At 42.3% G+C, this 16675-nt stretch overlaps 1 protein-coding gene across 3 annotated transcripts in view; it reads left to right on the plus strand.

The window, feature by feature from the left end:
• KDM5A (lysine demethylase 5A) overlaps window positions 1-16675 on the plus strand; it is a 121823-nt gene that overhangs the window by 37279 nt on the left and 67869 nt on the right. For all 3 annotated transcript variants that reach the window (XM_055281189.2, XM_063639853.1, XM_055281190.2), the window contains exons 9-10: window positions 866-985; window positions 2566-2724. In XM_055281189.2, the coding sequence (XP_055137164.1) occupies window positions 866-985; window positions 2566-2724 (279 nt within the window). The remainder of the gene's footprint in view (window positions 1-865; window positions 986-2565; window positions 2725-16675) is intronic.

Here is a 16675-nt window from a genome sequence, read left to right on the forward strand (position 1 = left end):
CTTGTATTTTTTGTAGAGACAAGGTTTTACCATGTTGGCCAGGCTGGTCTAAACTCCTGGACTCAAGTGGTCCACCTGCCTTGACCTTCCAAAGGTGCTGGGATTACAGACACGAGCCACTGTGCCGGGCCCTGATGGTATCTTTTAGCTTGCCCAAATTTTTACTTGATTGTGCTAAATTTTTCTTAGTGAAAGAAAGTATTGTCATTGTCATTAAATGCCTTATCTGTTTACTTATTTTAATAAAATACTGTGATAGGACATTAAAGAGAAAGAGTTGGCTGGGTGTATGTAAATGCATTCAAAGGTCTTGTATGGCCTTTGAATTGTTACTTATTTGCTATTCTCAAGGTTAAAAGATTCAGAGGCAGTTCTATTCTAAGTGAGTATTTGTGTTAAGACATTGGTCATAGTGATTGGTAGTGTGAACAAACTGTTCTCTTAGTCTGATATCCTCACAATCCAGTGGCTGTCCCCTTATCCATTACCTTTCCTTCCTCCATGAACATTTATTTCCTCCATGGCCAAAACCACTGGTATGCCAAGAATGTTAGGCATCCCTAGGCATGATACCAAGTCAGTAGTCATTTAGATGCTTGTCTTAGTGCCAGAACTTAATGCTACCTCTGGATCTAAAGCCATCTTAGTACTACCTTCCTATTGGAAGGCTGTGACAATGAAGTTGAGGCTCTAGAAAATAACTTCATGATACTGTATTGTAAGTAGCTGATATTTGTTTTGTTGTCTAGGGTTGATTGGATTTGCTTTACCTAGGGAAATGATCAAAGAAGTTAGTAACTAAGAGCCTTAAAGCTTTCTTCAGTTTAGTTTCAGTAAGTTAATCTTACGTATTTTTTCTTTCCAGGAATGTAGCAAACCTCGAGAAGCCTTTGGATTTGAACAAGCTGTACGAGAGTATACACTTCAGAGCTTTGGAGAGATGGCAGATAATTTTAAGTCTGATTATTTTAATATGCCAGTCCATGTGAGTAAGCTATCTTTTGGGTCAGTCTGGGGAGGTACAAAGATTTACCTGAGTCCAAAGCTTTCAGTTTACTCTTTTTTTTTTGAGACGGAGTCTTGCTTTGTCGCCCAGGCTGGAGTGCAGTGACACAATCTTGGCTCAGTGCAACCTCTGCCTCCCAGGTTCAAGTGATTCTCCTGCCTTAGCCTCCCGAGTAGCTGGGACTACAGGCGCCTGCTGCCACACCCAGCTAATTTTTGTATTTTTAGTAGAGACGGGGTTTCACCATATTGGTCAGGCTGGTCTTGAACTCCTAACCTCAGGTTATCACTGCAACCTCTGCCTCCTGGGTTCAAGTGATTCTCTTGCCTCAGCCTCCTGAGTAGCTGGGACTACAGGTGCCTGCCACCACGCCCAGCTAATTTTTGTATTTTTAGTAGAGACAAGGTTTCACCATATTGGTTAGGCTGGTCTTGAACTCCTGACCTCAGGTTATCCACTCGCCTTGGCCTCCCAAAGTTCTAGGATTACAGCCATGAACCACCGTGCCCAACCAATTCTTGTATTTTTAATAGAGACGGGATTTCACTCTCGCCCAGGCTGGTCTCAGTCTTCTGACCTCAAGTGATCTGCCTGCCTTGGCCTCCCAAAGTGTTGGGATTACAGGTGTGAGCCACCACGCCCAGCTGTAAAGTCTATTTTGATGCTCGAATTGTTATTTTAGCCCTGTATGAGTAATCCTTTACAGAAAAGCATAAAGTATTGGGCAGTTGCTGCTTTTCTTCAGTTATTTTTACTGTGGGGTTTGCTTCTTTTCCTAGGATATCTTAGGCTTTTTTAGTCCCTGTCAAAAAATTTTGCTATGGTTACTAAAATGTAGTCTTGCTTCAAAGACTTGAAACCAACCCAGATGCCCATCAATGATAGACTGGATGAAGAAAATGTGGCACATATACACCATGGAATACTATGCAGGCACAAAAAAGGATAAGTTCATGTCCTTTGCAGGGACATGGATGAAGCTGGAAACCATCATTCTCAGCAAACTAACACAGGAACAGAAAACTAAACAACCCCACGTTCTCACTCAGAAGTGGGAGGTGAACAATGAGAACACATGGACACAGGGAGGGGAACATCACACACCGGGGCCTGTCCGGGGGTGGGGGACTAGGGGAGGGATAGCATTAGGAGAAATACCCAATGTAGAACTTAAAGTATAATTAAAAACAAAAAGAAAATGAAATTTTGTGTTAAAATCATAAGAGGCATAAAATAGAAGCTGTTAAAACAATTTAGTCTTGCTGTTTACATTTCCTTATTTCTCCTTGATTTCCTAGTTCATCTTTGTCCTTACTTGGGAAACAGTTTCTTTCAGAAAAGAGCAGCACAGTTCATTATGTTTTTCTGAACGTCTGAGTTGTCTCAGCTTTTCCCTGTTCTCAGTGGAAAAAGCTAGGATCTCGGTCTTTACTGCTCTAGGGAATCAGAAGATTTTTAATCTCATCATGGGTTTGTGTTTACTTGACCCTGTGTATTATGTCATATGGGTTATAGTTATAGTGGTTTAATAATTTGTCATCTTTGTTTTCCCTGTGTAGATGGTTCCCACAGAATTAGTAGAAAAGGAATTTTGGCGGCTGGTAAGCAGCATTGAAGAAGATGTTATTGTGGAATATGGAGCAGATATCTCCTCAAAAGACTTTGGAAGTGGATTTCCAGTGAAGGATGGGCGGAGAAAGATGCTGCCAGAAGAAGAGGTGCAGATTTATCCTAACTTTTGCTTACCCCCAAGCTGATTTAGCTTTTGCATAGAAAACTATATTTCTTTATCTTAGGGGATCACATTAACTTAAAATATTAAATACGTAGGATTTGGCAGTATAATCTTCAGTTTTGAAAACAGTGAATTAAGAATACTTTCAAAAATTATTTAACTCTTTTTTTTTTTTTTTAAGAAGGAATCTCTCTCTGTCACCTAGGCTGGAGCGCGAGCTTAGCTCACTGCAACCTCCACCTCCTGGGTTCGAGCAATTCTCTTGCTTCAGCCTTCCGAGTAGCTGGTATTACAGGCACCCGCTATTACGCCTGGCTAATTTTTGTATTTCTGTAGAGACGGGGTTTCACCATGTTGGACAGGATGATCTTGAACTCCTGACCTCAGGTGATCTGCCCGCCTCGGCTTCCCAAAGTGCTGGGATTACAGGCGTGAGCCACTGTGCCTGGCCATTAACTCAGCGTTTTTTCTTTTTCTTTGAGAGGAGTTTTGCTCCTGTTGCCCCTGCTAGAGTGTAGTGGCGCGATCTTGGCTCACTGCAACCTCCACCTCCCGGGTTCAAGTGATTCCCCTGCCTCAGCCTCCCGAGTAGCTGGAATTACAGGCATGTGCCACCACACCCGGCTAATTTTGTATTTTTAGTAGAGATGGGGTTTCTCCATGTTGGTCAGGCTGGTCTCGAAGCCCCAACCTCAGGTGATCCACCTGTCTCGGCCTCTCAGAGTGCTGGGATTACAGGCGTGAGTCACTGCGCCCGGCCAGCTCTGCATTTTAAAACTAATTTAGGCTGAGTGCAATGACTCACGCCTATAATCCCAGAACTTTGAGAGGCCGAGGTGGAAAGGTCACCTGAAGCCAGGAGTGACAGAAGAAAAACCTGTCTCCAAGGCCGGGCGTGGTGGCTCAAGCCTGTAATCCCAGCACTTTGGGAGGCTGAGGCGGGCGGATCACGAGGTCAAGAGATCGAGACCATCCTGGCTAACACGGTGAAACCCCGTCTCTACTAAAAAATACAAAAAAATTAGCCAGGCGTGCTGGCGGGCGCCTGTGGTCCCAGCTACTCGGGAGGCTGAGGCAGGAGAATGGCGTGAACCCAGGAGGTGGAGGTTGCGGTGAGCCGAGATCGCGCCACCGCACTCCAGCCTGGGGGACAGAGAAAGACTCCGTCTCAAAAAAAAAAAAAAAAAAAAAAGGAAAAACCTGTCTCTTAAAAGGAAAAAAAAAAAAAGCTAACTTAATTAGTTCAAAATTTTAACTCCATTTTAATATTTTTGCCTAGTTCTTTCTGTTATAAAATCCAGGATGGGCGTGGTGGCTTATGCCTGTAATCCCAGCACTTTGTGAGGCCGAGGTGGGTGGATCACGAGGTCAGGAGTTCAATACTAGCCTGGCCAAGATGGTGAAACCCTGTCTCTACTAAAAATACAAAAATTAGCCGTGTATGGTGGTAGGTGCCTGTAATCCCAGCTACTCAGGAGACTGAGGCAGAAAGTTGCTTGAACCTGGGAGGCAGAAGTTGCAGTGAGCTGAGATCATGCGCCTGCACTCCACCCTGGGTGACAGAGCGAGACTCCCTCTCAAAAAAAAAAAAGTCTGGAAGATGGCCGGGCACGGGGGCTCACACCTGTAATCCCAGGACTTTGGGAGGCCGAGGATCACCTGAAGTCAGAATTTCGAGACCAGCCTGACCAACATGGTGAAACCCCATCTCTACTAAATATAAAAAATTAACTGGGCATGGTGGCACATACCTGTAATCCTAGCTACTTGGGAGGCTGAGGCAGGATAATCGCTTGCATCCGGGAGGCGGAGGTTGCAGTGAGCCGAGATTGCGCCATTGCACTCCAGCCTGGGCAATGAGGGCGAAACAGTAACTCAAAAAAAAAAAAAAAAAAAAAAACTAGAAGCTGATTTTTTTTTTTTCTATTCTTCTTTAACTCACCTAACTGAATGTGTTTTTTTTCCTCTGTGAAGAGTTTGACACCATGAGGTTTTTTTTTTTAATTATTTTTTATTTCATTACACTTTAAGTTCTAGGGTACATGTGCACAACATGCAGGTTTCATACATAGGTATACATGTGCCATGTTGGTTTGCTGCACCCATCAACTCATCATTTACATTAGCTATTTCTCCTAATGCTATCCCTCCTTCAGCCCCCCACCCACTGACAGGCCCCAGTGTGTGATGTTCCCTGCCCTGTGTCCAAGTGATCTCATTGTTCACTTCTCACCTATGAGTGAGAACATGCGGTGTTTGGTTTTCTGTCCTTGTGATAGTTTGCTGAGTATGATGCTTTACAGCTTCATCCATGTCCCTGCAAAGGACATGAACTCATCCTTTTTTCTGGCTGCACAGTATTCCATGGTGTATATGTGCCATGTTTTCTTAATCCAGTCTATCATTGATGGACATTTGGGTTGGTTCCAAGTCTTTGCTATTGTGAATAGTGCCGCAATAAACATACATGTGCATGTGTCTTTATAGTAGAATGATGTATAATCCTTTGGGTATATACCCAGTAATGGGATGGCTGGGTCAAATGGTATTTCTAGTTCTAGATCCTTGAGGAATCGCCACACTGTCTTCCACAATGGTTGAACTAGTTTACAGTCCCACCAACAGTGTAAAAGTGTTCCTATTTCTCCACATCTTCTCCAGCACCTGTTGTTTCCTGACTTTTTAATGATCGCCATTCTAACTGGAGTGAGATGGTATCTCATTGTGGTTTTGATTTGCATTTCTCTGATGGCCAGTGATGATGAGCATTTTTTCATGTGTCTGTTGGCTGCAGAGATGTCTTCTTTTGAGAAGTGTCTGTTCATATCCTTTGCCCACTTTTTGATGGGGTTGTTTGTTTTTTTCTTGTAAATTTGAGTTCTTTGTAGAATCTGGATATTAGCCCTTTGTCAGATGGATAGATTGCAAAAATTTTCTCCCATTCTGTGGGTTGCTTGTTTACTCTGATGGTAGTTTCTTTTGCCGTACAGAAGCTCTTTAGTTTAATTAGATCCCATTTGTCTATTTTGGCTTTTGTTGCCATTGCTTTTGGTGTTTTAGTCATGAAGTCCTTTCCCATGCCTGTGTCCTGAACGGTATTGCCTAGGTTTTATTCTAGGGTTTTTATGGTTTTAGGTCTAACATTTAAGTCTTTAATCCATCTTGAATTAATTTTTGTATAAGGTGTAAGGAAGGGATCTAGTTTCAGCTTTCTACATATGGCTAGCCAGTTTTCCCAGCACCACTTATTAAATAGGGAATTCTTTCCCCATTTCTTGTTTTTGTCAGGTTTGTCAAAGACCAGATGGTTGTGGATATGTGGTGTTATTTCTGAGGGCTCTGTTCTGTTCCATTGGTCTATGTCTCTGTTTTGGTACCAGTACCATGCTGTTTTGATTACTGTAGCCTTGTAGTATAGTTTGAAGTCAGGTAGCATGATGCCTCCAGCTTTGTTCTTTTTGCTTAGGATTGTCTTGGCAATGTGGACTCTTTTTTTGGTTCCATATGAACTTTAAAGTAGTTTTTTCCAATTCTGTGAGGAAAGTCATTGGTAGCTTGATGGAGATGGCATTGAATGTATAAATTACTTTGGGCAATGTGGCTATTTTCACTATGTTGATTCTTCCTATCCATGAGCATGGAATATTCTTCCATTTGTTTGTGTTCTCTTTTATTTTGTTGAGCAGTGGTTTGTAGTTCTCCTTGAAGAGGTCCTTCACATCCCTTGTAAGTTGGATTCCTAGGTGTTTTATTCTCTTTGTAGCAATTGTGAATGGGAGTTCACTCATGATTTGGCTCACTGTTTGTCTGTTAATGATATATAAGAATGCTTGTGATTTTTGCACATTGATTTTGTATCCTGAGACTTTGCTGAAGTTGCTTATCAGCTTAAGGAGATTTTGGGCTGAGATGATGGGGTTTTCTAAATATGCAGTCATGTCATCTGCAAACAGGGACGATTTGACTTCCTCTTTTCCCAATTGAATACCCTTTATTTCTTTTTCCTGCCTGACTGCCCTGGGCAGAACTTCCAACACTATGTTGAATAGGAATGGTGAGAGAGGGCATCCTTGTATTGTGCCAGTTTTCAAAGGGAATGCTTCCAGTTTTTGCCCATTCAGTATGATATTGGCTGTGAGTTCGTTATAAATAGCTCTTATTATTTTGACATAAGTCCCATCAATACCTAATTTATTGAGAGTTTTTAGCATGAAGGGCTGTTGAATTTTGTCAGAGGCCTTTTCTGCATCTATTGAGATAATTGTGGTTTTTTTGTCTTTGTTTCTGTTTATATGCTGGACTACGTTTATTGATTTGCATATGTTGAACCAGCCTTGCATCCCAGGGATGAAGCCCATTTGATCATGGTGGATAAGTTTTTTGATGTGCTGCTGGATTTGGTTTGCAAGTATTTTATTGAAGATTTTTACATTGATGTTCATCAGGGATATTGGTCTAAAATTCTCTTTTTTTGTTGTGTCTCTGCCAGGCTTTGGTATCAGGATGATGTTGGCCTCATAAAATGAGTTAGGGAGGATTCCGTCTTTTTCTGTTGATTGGAATAGTTTCAGAAGGAATGGTACCAGATCCACTTTGTACCTCTGGTAGAATTCAGCTGTGAATCCATCTGGTCCTGGACTTTTTTTGTTTGGTAGGCTATTATTGCCTCAATTTCAGAGCCTGCTATTGGTCTATTCAGAAATTCAACTTCTTCCTGGTTAGTCTTGGGAGGGTGTATGTGTCCAGGAATTTATCCATTTCTTCTAGATTTTCTAGTTTATTTGTGTAGAGGTATTTATAGTATTCTCTGATGGTAGTTTGTATTTCTGTGGGATCGGTGGTGATACCACTTTATCATTTTTTATTGCGTCTATTTGATTCTTCTCTCCTTTCTTTTTTATTAGTCTTGCTAGTGGTCTATCAATTTTGTTGATCTTTTCAAAAAACCAGGTCCTGGATTTAATTGATGTTTTGAAGGTTTTTTGTGTCTCTATCTCCTTCAGTTCTGCTCTGATCTTAGTTATTTCTTGCCTTCTGCTAGCTTTTGAATTTGTTTGCTCTTCTCTAGTTCTTTTAATTGTGATGTTAGGATGTCGATTTTAGATCTTTCCTGCTTTCTCTTGTGGGCATTTAGTGCTGTAAATTTCCCTCTACACACTGCTTTAAATGTGCCCCAGTGATTCTGGTATGTTGTGTCTTTGTTCTCATTGGTTTCAAAGAACATCTTTATTTCTGCCTTCATTTTGTTATGTACCCAGTAGTCATTCAGGAGCGGGTTGTTCAGTTTCCATGTAGTTGTGTGGTTTTGAGTGAGTTTCTTAATCCTGAGTTCTAATTTGATTGCACTGTGGTCTGAGAGACAGTTTGTTGTGATTTCTGTTCTTTTTCATTTGCTGAGGAGTGCTTTACTTCCAATTATGTGGTCAATTTTAGAATAAGTGCAATGTGCTGAGCAGAATGTATATTCTGTTGATTTGGGGCGGAGAGTTCTGTAGATGTCTATTAGGTCTGCTTTTTGCAGAGCTGAATTCAGGTCCTGGATATCCTTGTTAACCTCTGTCTCGTTGATCTAATATTGTCAGTGGGTTGTTAAAGTTTCCCATTACTATCAGGTAGGAGTCTAAGTCTCCTTGTGGGTCTCTAAGGACTTGCTTTAGGAATCTGGGTGCTCCTGTATTGGGTACATATATATTTAGGATAGTTAGCTCTTCTTGTTGAATTGATCCCTTTACCATTACGTAATGGCCTTATTTGTCTCTTTAGATCTTTGTTGGTTCAAAGTCTGTTTTATCAGAGACTAGGATTGCAACCCCTGCCTTTTTTTGCTTTATTTGCTTGGTAGATCTTCCTCCATCCCTTTATTTTGAGTCTGTGTGCATCTTTGCACATGAGATGGGTCTCCTGAATACAGCACACTGGTGGGTCTTGATTCTTTTTCCAATTTGCCAGTCTTTGTCTTTTAATTGGGGCATTTAGCCCATTTACATTTAAGGTTAATGTTGCTGTGTGTGAATTTGATCCTGTCATTATGATGTTTGCTGGTTATTTTGCCCATTAATTGATGCAGTTTCTTCATAGCATTGATGGTCTTTTCAATTTGGCTTGTTTTTGCGGTGGCTGGTACCGGTTTTTCCCTTCCATGTTTAGTGCTTCCTTCAGGAGCTCTTGTAAGGCAGGCCTGGTGGTGACAAAATCTCTCAGCATTTGCTTGTCTGTAAAGGATTTTATTTCTCCTTCACTTATGAGGCTTAGTTTGGCTGGATATGAAATTCTGGGCTGAAAATTCTTTTCTTTAAGAATGTTGAATATTGGTCCCCACTCTCTTCTGGCTTGTAGGGTTTCTGCCAAGAGATCCACTGTTAGTCTGATGGGCTTCCCTTTGTGGGTAACTTGACCTTTCTGTCTGGCTGCCCTTAACACTTTTTCCTTCATTTCAACGTTGGTGAATCTATGTGTCTTGGGTTTGCTCTTCTCGAGGAGTATCTTTGTGGTCTCTGTATTTCCTGAATTTGAATGTTGGCCTGCCTTGCCAGGTTGGGGAAGTTCTCCTGGATAATATCCTGAAGAGTGTTTTCCAGGTGGGTTCCATTCTACCCATCACTTTAAGGTACACCAATCAAATGTAGATTTGGCCTTTTCACATAGTCCCATATTTATTGGAGGCTTTGTTTGTTTCTTCTTACTCTTTTTTCTCTAACCTTGTCCTCTCGCTTTATTTCATTAATTTGATTTTCAGTCACTGATACCCTTTCTTCCACTTGATCGAATCGGCTATTGAAGCTTTTGCATGTGTCCTGAAGTTCTCGTCCCATGGTTTTCAGCTCCATGAGGTCATTTAAGATCTTCTCTACACTGTTCATTCTAGTTAGCGATTTGTCTAATCTTTCTTCAAGGTTTTTAGCTTCCTTGTGATGGGTTTGAACATCCTCCTTTAGCTCGGAGAAGTTTGTTTTTACTGACCTTCTGAGGCCTGCTTCTGTCAACTCATCAAAGTCATTCTCCATCCAGCTTTGTTCTGTTGCTGGCAAGGAGGTGCGATCCTTTGCAGGAGAAGAGGCACTCTGATTTTTAGAATTTTCAGCTTTTCTGCTCTGGTTTCTCCCCATCTTTGTGGTTTTATCTGCCTTTGGTCTTTGATGCTGGTGACCTACAGATGGGATTTTGGTGTGGATGACCTTTTTGTTGATGTTGATGCTATTCCTTTCTGTTTGTTAGTTTTCCTTCTAACAGTCAGGACCCTCAGTTGCAGGTCTGTTGGCGTTTGCTGGAGGTCCACTCCAGACCCTGTTTGCCTGGGTATCATCAGCGGAGGCTGCAGAACAGCAAATATTGCAGAACAGCAAATATTGCTGCGTGATCCTTCCTCTGGAAGCTTCATCCCAGAGTGGCAGCTGTGTTTACGAAGTGTCTTTTGGCCGCTACCGGGGGTGTCTCCCAGTTAGGCTACATGAGGGTCAGGGACCTACTTGAGGAGGCAGTCTGTCCATTCTCAGAGGTCAAACGCCATGCTGGGAGAACCACTGCTCTCTTCAGAGCTGTCAGATGGGGACATTTAAGTCTGCAGAAGTTGTCTGCTGCCTTTTGTTCAGCCCTGTCCTGCCCAGAGAGGTGGAGTCTAGAGGCAGTAGGCCTTGTTGAGCTGCCGTGGGCTTCACCCAGTTTGAGCTACCAGGGTGCTTTGTGTACCTACTCAAGCGTCAGCAATGGTGGACGCCCCTCCCCCAGCCTGGCTGCTGTCTCAGCAGATTGATCTTAGACTGCTGCGCTAGCAGTGAGCAAGGCTCTGTGGGTGTGGGACCTGCAGAGCCAGGCATGGGAGAGAATCACCTTGTCTGCCAGTTGCTAAGACCTTGGGGAAAGCGCAGTATTTGGGCGGGAGTGCTCCGTTTTTCCAGGTAGTCTGTCATGGCTTCCCTTGGCTAGGAAAGGGAAATCCCCTGACCCCTTGTTCTTCCAGGGTGAGGTGACACACGCCCTGCTTCAGCTTGCCCTCCCTGGGCTGCACCCACTGTCCAACCAGTCCCAGTGAATGAACCAGCTACCTCTGTTGGAAATGCAGAAATCACCCTTCTGCGTCGATCACACTGGAAGCTGCAGGCCAGAGCTGTTCCTATTTGGCCATCTTGGAACGCCCCTCCCCAGGTTTTTTTTTTTTTTTTTTTTTTTTTTTTTTTTTTTTAAATCACATTTTAGGCCAGGCACAGTGGCCCATGCCTGTAATTCCAGCCCTTTGGGAGGCCAAGGCAGGTGGATCACTTGAGGTCAGTAGTTAGAGACCAGCCTGGCCAACATGGTGAAACCCTGTCTCTACTAAAAAAATACAAAAATTAGCTGGGCGTGGTGGTGCTTGCCTGTAATCCCAGCTACTCTGGAGGCTGAGGCAGGAGAATCACTTGAACCTGGGAGGCAGAGGTTGCAATGAGCCGAGATCATGCCACTGCAGTCCAGCCTGGGCGACAGAGCAAGACTCTGTCTCCAAGAAAAAAAAAAATCACATTTTATTGGTAGGTCCAGAAATAAGTTTCCTTCAACACCTGGGCAGGTAGATTTTCAAATATGTGTTTAAAGTGTAACATATACATACAGTTCTATCACGTAGGAGATGACCTGTATTTGTAAAGCTGAATTGAGATGGTAATTCATTTATTTTCTCTTTACTTTGATTCTTGACACTTTTTCTTTCCCCCATAATTGGCAATAATTTATCTCCTATTAAAAGAGTTGCACATGATAAAAAAAAAGTTGCATAGTACAGAGGATATATAAATAAAAGTGTAGCCCCTGTAGCTTTATTATGGTTACCGTTTGCTTGGTGTATGTTCTTCCGTTGTTTTATTTTAAAGCTGTTTGTGTCTCAGAATCTGAAGTGTGTCTCTTGTAGATAGCATATAATTGGAACTTGCTTTTTTTCTTAAGCTGACAGTTGCTTTTTGATTGTTTAGTCTGTTTATGTTTAATGTAATTATTGCTATGGTTGATTTATGTCTCCCATTTCGCTGTTTTCTGTGTCCCATATCATTTTTTCCCCCATTTTTCTCTTTTTTTTTTTTTGAGGCAGAGTCTTGCCCTGTTGCCCAGGCTAGAGTACAGTGGCACCATCTTGGTTCACTGCAGCCTCCACCTCCCAGGTTCAAGCAGTTCTCCTACCTCAGTGTCCTGAGTAGCTGGGATTACAGGTGCCCACTACCACTCCCAGCTAATTTTTGTATTTTTAGTAGAGATGAGGTTTCACCATGTTGGCCCAGCTGGTCTCAAGCTCCGACCTCGTGATTCGCTCACCTTGGCCTCCCAAAGTGCTGAGATTAGAGGTGTAAACCACCACGTCCAGCCTCCATTTCTCTATTACGGCCTTTTGGTGTTAGCTACTTTTAGTTACAACAATCTAATTCTGTTTTTTTTTTTGGCTGTGTGTTTGTGATTTAGTTTTTAGTGTTATTTGGTTCTTTTTTTTTTGAGACAGAGTCTCACTGTCGCCCAGGCTGGAGTGCAGTGGCGTGATCTCGGCTCACTGCAGGCTCCACCCCCCGGGGTTCACGCCATTCTCCTGCCTCAGCCTCCCGAGAAGCTGAGACTACAGGCGCCCGCCACCTCGCCTGGCTAATTTTTTGTATTCTTAGTGGAGACGGGGTTTCACCATGTTAGCCAGGATGGTCTCGATCTCCTGACCTCGTGATCCGCCCGCCTCGGCCTCCCAAAGTGCTGGGATTACAGGCGTGAGCCACTGTGCCCGGCCAGTGTTATTTGGTTCTATCCTCAAGTTACTGTTTTTTTTTTTTTCCCTCTTGTCATGGTAGACCATAAGTTAGGATAACAAGGTTAGGATAATATTGATTAGAGAATAGACTTTGGGATTTACCAAGGGAGAAAGAATGATTATAACAGGTTGGAGAACCTAGATTATATAGGGATGGTTTTTACAGGCACAGTTCAATGTTGGAATGTATACATGTTTAATGTCACTGAATTTTAAACCTGTTTGTATAAGTATCTATAAAGAAATGTATCAGCCTGAATGTCTTCACACCCTTCCATTGGCAAATGGAAGGTAGTGATCTCGTTATTAGAGAGAGACTTCATTTTTTAGCTTTTGCCTTTTTCTGAATTTTCTGTTCTGAACTTTTAAATTGTTCTTGAGCAGATATTTACATTTTCTAAGGTTTTACAGATCACAGAATTTTTAAAGATTATTTTGTATCAACCCTAAGTAACTAATATTAAGAATGTAAATAGTAATCCTGCCTCTGTTATTTAATTTTGTATGAATTTTATGAAAACATACTCATTTATCTATTTCTGCTTTTACTCCAACTTCGTGTAAGAATGTGGGGACATGCAGGCTTACAACCGTGTGTTTGTTAGATAGGAGCAGCTTTTGTCCTTGATAGTGATTATTAGATGGATGGTCTGTGCATGTTTTGTTCCTGGCTGTTTGATGTTTTCTGTTGTTGAGTAACATATTACTTGTAACTTTAGTGGCTTAATAACAAATATTCATTATCTCATAGTTTCTGTGGGTCAAGCATTTATGCTAATGATAGCATTTTTTTGTTTTTTTTTTTTGAGATGGAGTCTCGCACTGTTGCCTGGGCTAGAGTGCAGTGGCGCGATCTTAGCTCACTGCAACCTCTGCCTCCCGGGTTCAAGTGATTCTCTGCCTCAGCCTCCCTAGTAGCTGGGATTACAGGCACCCACTACCACGCCCAGCTAATTTTTTGTATTTTTAGTAGAGACAGGGTTTCACCATGTTGGCCAGGCTGGTCTCGAACTACTGACCTCGTGATTTGCCCACCTCGGCCTCCCAAAGTGCTGGGATTACAGGCGTGAGCCACCGTGCCCGACCGATAATGATAGTTTTTTAATGATACTTCTAGCTTGGAGTCTCTCATGAGGTTGCCATGGGACTACAGTCTCTTCAAGGCTTGGCTGGGGCTACTGGATTTGCTTTCAAAATGGCTAACTCACAGGTTGTTGCCAAGAGGCCTCAGATTCTAGCTAGGTAGGCCTCTACATAGGGCTTTGGAGAGCCAGATGGAGTCGCAATGTCTTTTATAACCCAACTTCAAAAGTCAGACTGTTTGGCCAGTTGCAGTGGCTCACACCCATAATCCTAGCACTTTGGGAGGCTGAGGCAGGTGGATCTTTTGAGTCTAGGAGGTCCAGAATATCCTGGGGGCAACATGGTAAAACCCTGTCTCTACAAAAAATACAAAAATTAGCTCGGTGTGGTGGCACACGCCTGTAGTCGGAGCTGCTTGTGAGGCTGAGGTGGGAGGATCACTTGAGCCTAGGGAGGTTGAAGCTGCAGTGAGCCGCGATTGTGCCACTGCACTCCAGCCTGGGTGGCAGAGTAAGATCCTGTCTCAAAAAAAAAAATCAGATTTCTTAATATCTGCAGTATCTTATTGGTTACATAGGTCAGTCCTCTTTGGTGTTGGTGGGGTTTATACAAGGTTCTGAATTTCAGGAGATGAGAATCACTGGTGTTGGGGGGTGTATTGGCTGGCTGCCTGTATTATTTTTTGTGTAACATAGGTGTTTGCACAGCTGGTCTAGTATAACTTTTATTTGTCTTCCAACTGTGACTCTTTGAGTTAAGTAATTGTTTTTGGATTAACTTGTTGGAATTATTTTGCTAAATGTCCTAAGTTTAAAACTTTTCTCTTTTTAGTTTTAAATAGATCGAAACATTGATTCCCAGGCATTAAAGACATCAACCAAAGTATTAGGAGACGGGCAGTGAAGTCTTTTTTGTTGACTGGGTTGCAGATTTGCTATTTATTCTCTAAGCAAAAATGTTTTACTCAGGACCCCGTTTTTGTTATAAGATGATATGAGAGAACCCATTTATGACAAAAGGATTTTAGGGACTAATTAGACAATGTGTATGAAATTTTCACACTTTTTATACTTTATATAAATTTATTACTCTCTGAAAGTTACTCTGGTAAAATAGCAAATAACTACCAGCGTTTCACTGGGAATTATACATTTGTGATGAGCTTCTGTGATATGAGTTACCCTCTTGGTGTCTGGTAACACACCTCTCTGGTATCTTTTTTTTTTTTTTTTTGAGACGGGGTTTTGCTCTTGTTGCCCAGGCTGGAGTGCAGTGGCATGATCTCAATTCACCGCAACCTCTGCCTCCTGGGTTCAGGCGTTTCTCCTGCCTCAGCCTCCCGAGTAGCTGGGATTGCAGGCACGTGCCACCACGCCCGGCTACTTTTGTATTTTTAGTAGAGATGGGGTTTCTCCATGTTGGTCAGGCTGGTCTCGAACTCCCAACCTCAGGTGATCCGCCCTCCTTGGCCTCTGAAAGTGTTAGGATTACAGGTGTGAGCCACTGCGCCTGCCTCTGGTATCTTAGTTTAGTGGAAAAGTACTTCTGAAGTTGTGTCTTATGAATATAGTGTGCTCTACCAACAGGGCTTCTGAGAAATAAAAGTAAGTATAGGACTTGAAATGTTGGGAAGATTTTTTTCTGCTTGTCCTCCTTGCTCCATATTGTCATTGACTAAATTTTGTTAATTCATTTTTAAAGCTTTCTGTAGAATAGGACTCTTTCCATTCCCACTGCGACCATTCTTGCTTGGGTCCTTATCACATGTTGAGATGATACTGTGGTTGTCCATCGGTGTTGTATGACTACAGTATCATCTTGTATTGGCTGTCTCCAAGACCATTCCCAGGTTCAGTGATGTTCAGGGAGGACTCATGCCTATGATTTATTACAGTGAAATAATTCAAAGCAAAATCAGCAAAGGGAAACAATGCATGGGCAAAGTCTAGAGTAAACCAGGCACAGGCTTCCAAGAGTATTCTCTCAGTGGGGTTACATAGGATGTGCTTAATCATGCCAGTAACAAATTATGGCAACACATGTAAAGTGTTGCATACCAGGAAAGCTTATTAGATACTCAGTGCCCAAGGCTTTTATTGGGGCCTAGTGACATGGGCACCCTTTGTGAATCATATACCAAAATTCCAAACTCCTAGAAGGAAAGCAGGAGTTCAGCATAAACCGTATTGTACAAATAGTCTGGGGCACTGTGAACCACTCTCATCATTTAAGGGAAGTTTTATATTAGTGTAGGGAATTGTTACCATTAAGTTTCTAGATGCCAGCCATGGGCCAAACTTTTGGTAGGCCTTTCAAAGGACAGCAGTCTCAGGCCTGCTGTGTTTAACTCCTTTGTGCATACTGCTGCTCTCTGCAGTCTCTCTAATATATTGCTTTCACTTAACATTTAAAGATTGATGGGTCAGTGGGAATTTATTATGCAATTTTGTCTACTTTTGTTTACATTTGAAATTTTACATAATTAAAAGTTTAGAAATAGGCTGGGCACGGTGGCTCATGCTTGTACTCTCAGCACTTTGGGAGGTCAAGGCGGGCAGATCACTTGAGGTCAGCAGTTTGAGACCAGCCTGGACAACATGGTGAAACCCTGTCTCTACTGAAAACACAAAAATTAGCCGGGCATGGTGGCAGCTGCCTGTAATCCCAGCTACTTGGGAGGCTGAGGCAGGAGAATCGCTTGAACCCAGGAGGTGGAGGTTGCAGTCAGCTGAGATTGTGCCACTACATTCCAGCCTTGGCAACAGTGAGACTCTGTCTCAAAAAAAAAAAAAAAAAAATTTTAGAAATATTTGATTCTATGTTTATCATATTGTTTCATTTTTCAAAACTTACGTTTCCCTTTTGAATGTAGGATAAATCTAAGCTTCTCAGTCCAAAACTGAAGATTAAAGATCTAATCTTTTTTTCTAATGTTATTTCCCGTATTTTTGAGTATGACTCTTCCATTCTGCCTCTTCACCAGCTGGACTAGTATATTCTCTCTGTAGTTTACCTTTTACATTCTTTTTTTTTTTTTAGACAGAGTCTTACTGTCACCCAGGCTGGAGTGCAGTGGCACAATCTTGGCTCACTGCAG

Source organism: Symphalangus syndactylus, chromosome 5, assembly GCF_028878055.3.
Source record: "Symphalangus syndactylus isolate Jambi chromosome 5, NHGRI_mSymSyn1-v2.1_pri, whole genome shotgun sequence".
In the NCBI taxonomy this organism is placed as follows: Eukaryota; Metazoa; Chordata; class Mammalia; order Primates; family Hylobatidae; genus Symphalangus; species Symphalangus syndactylus.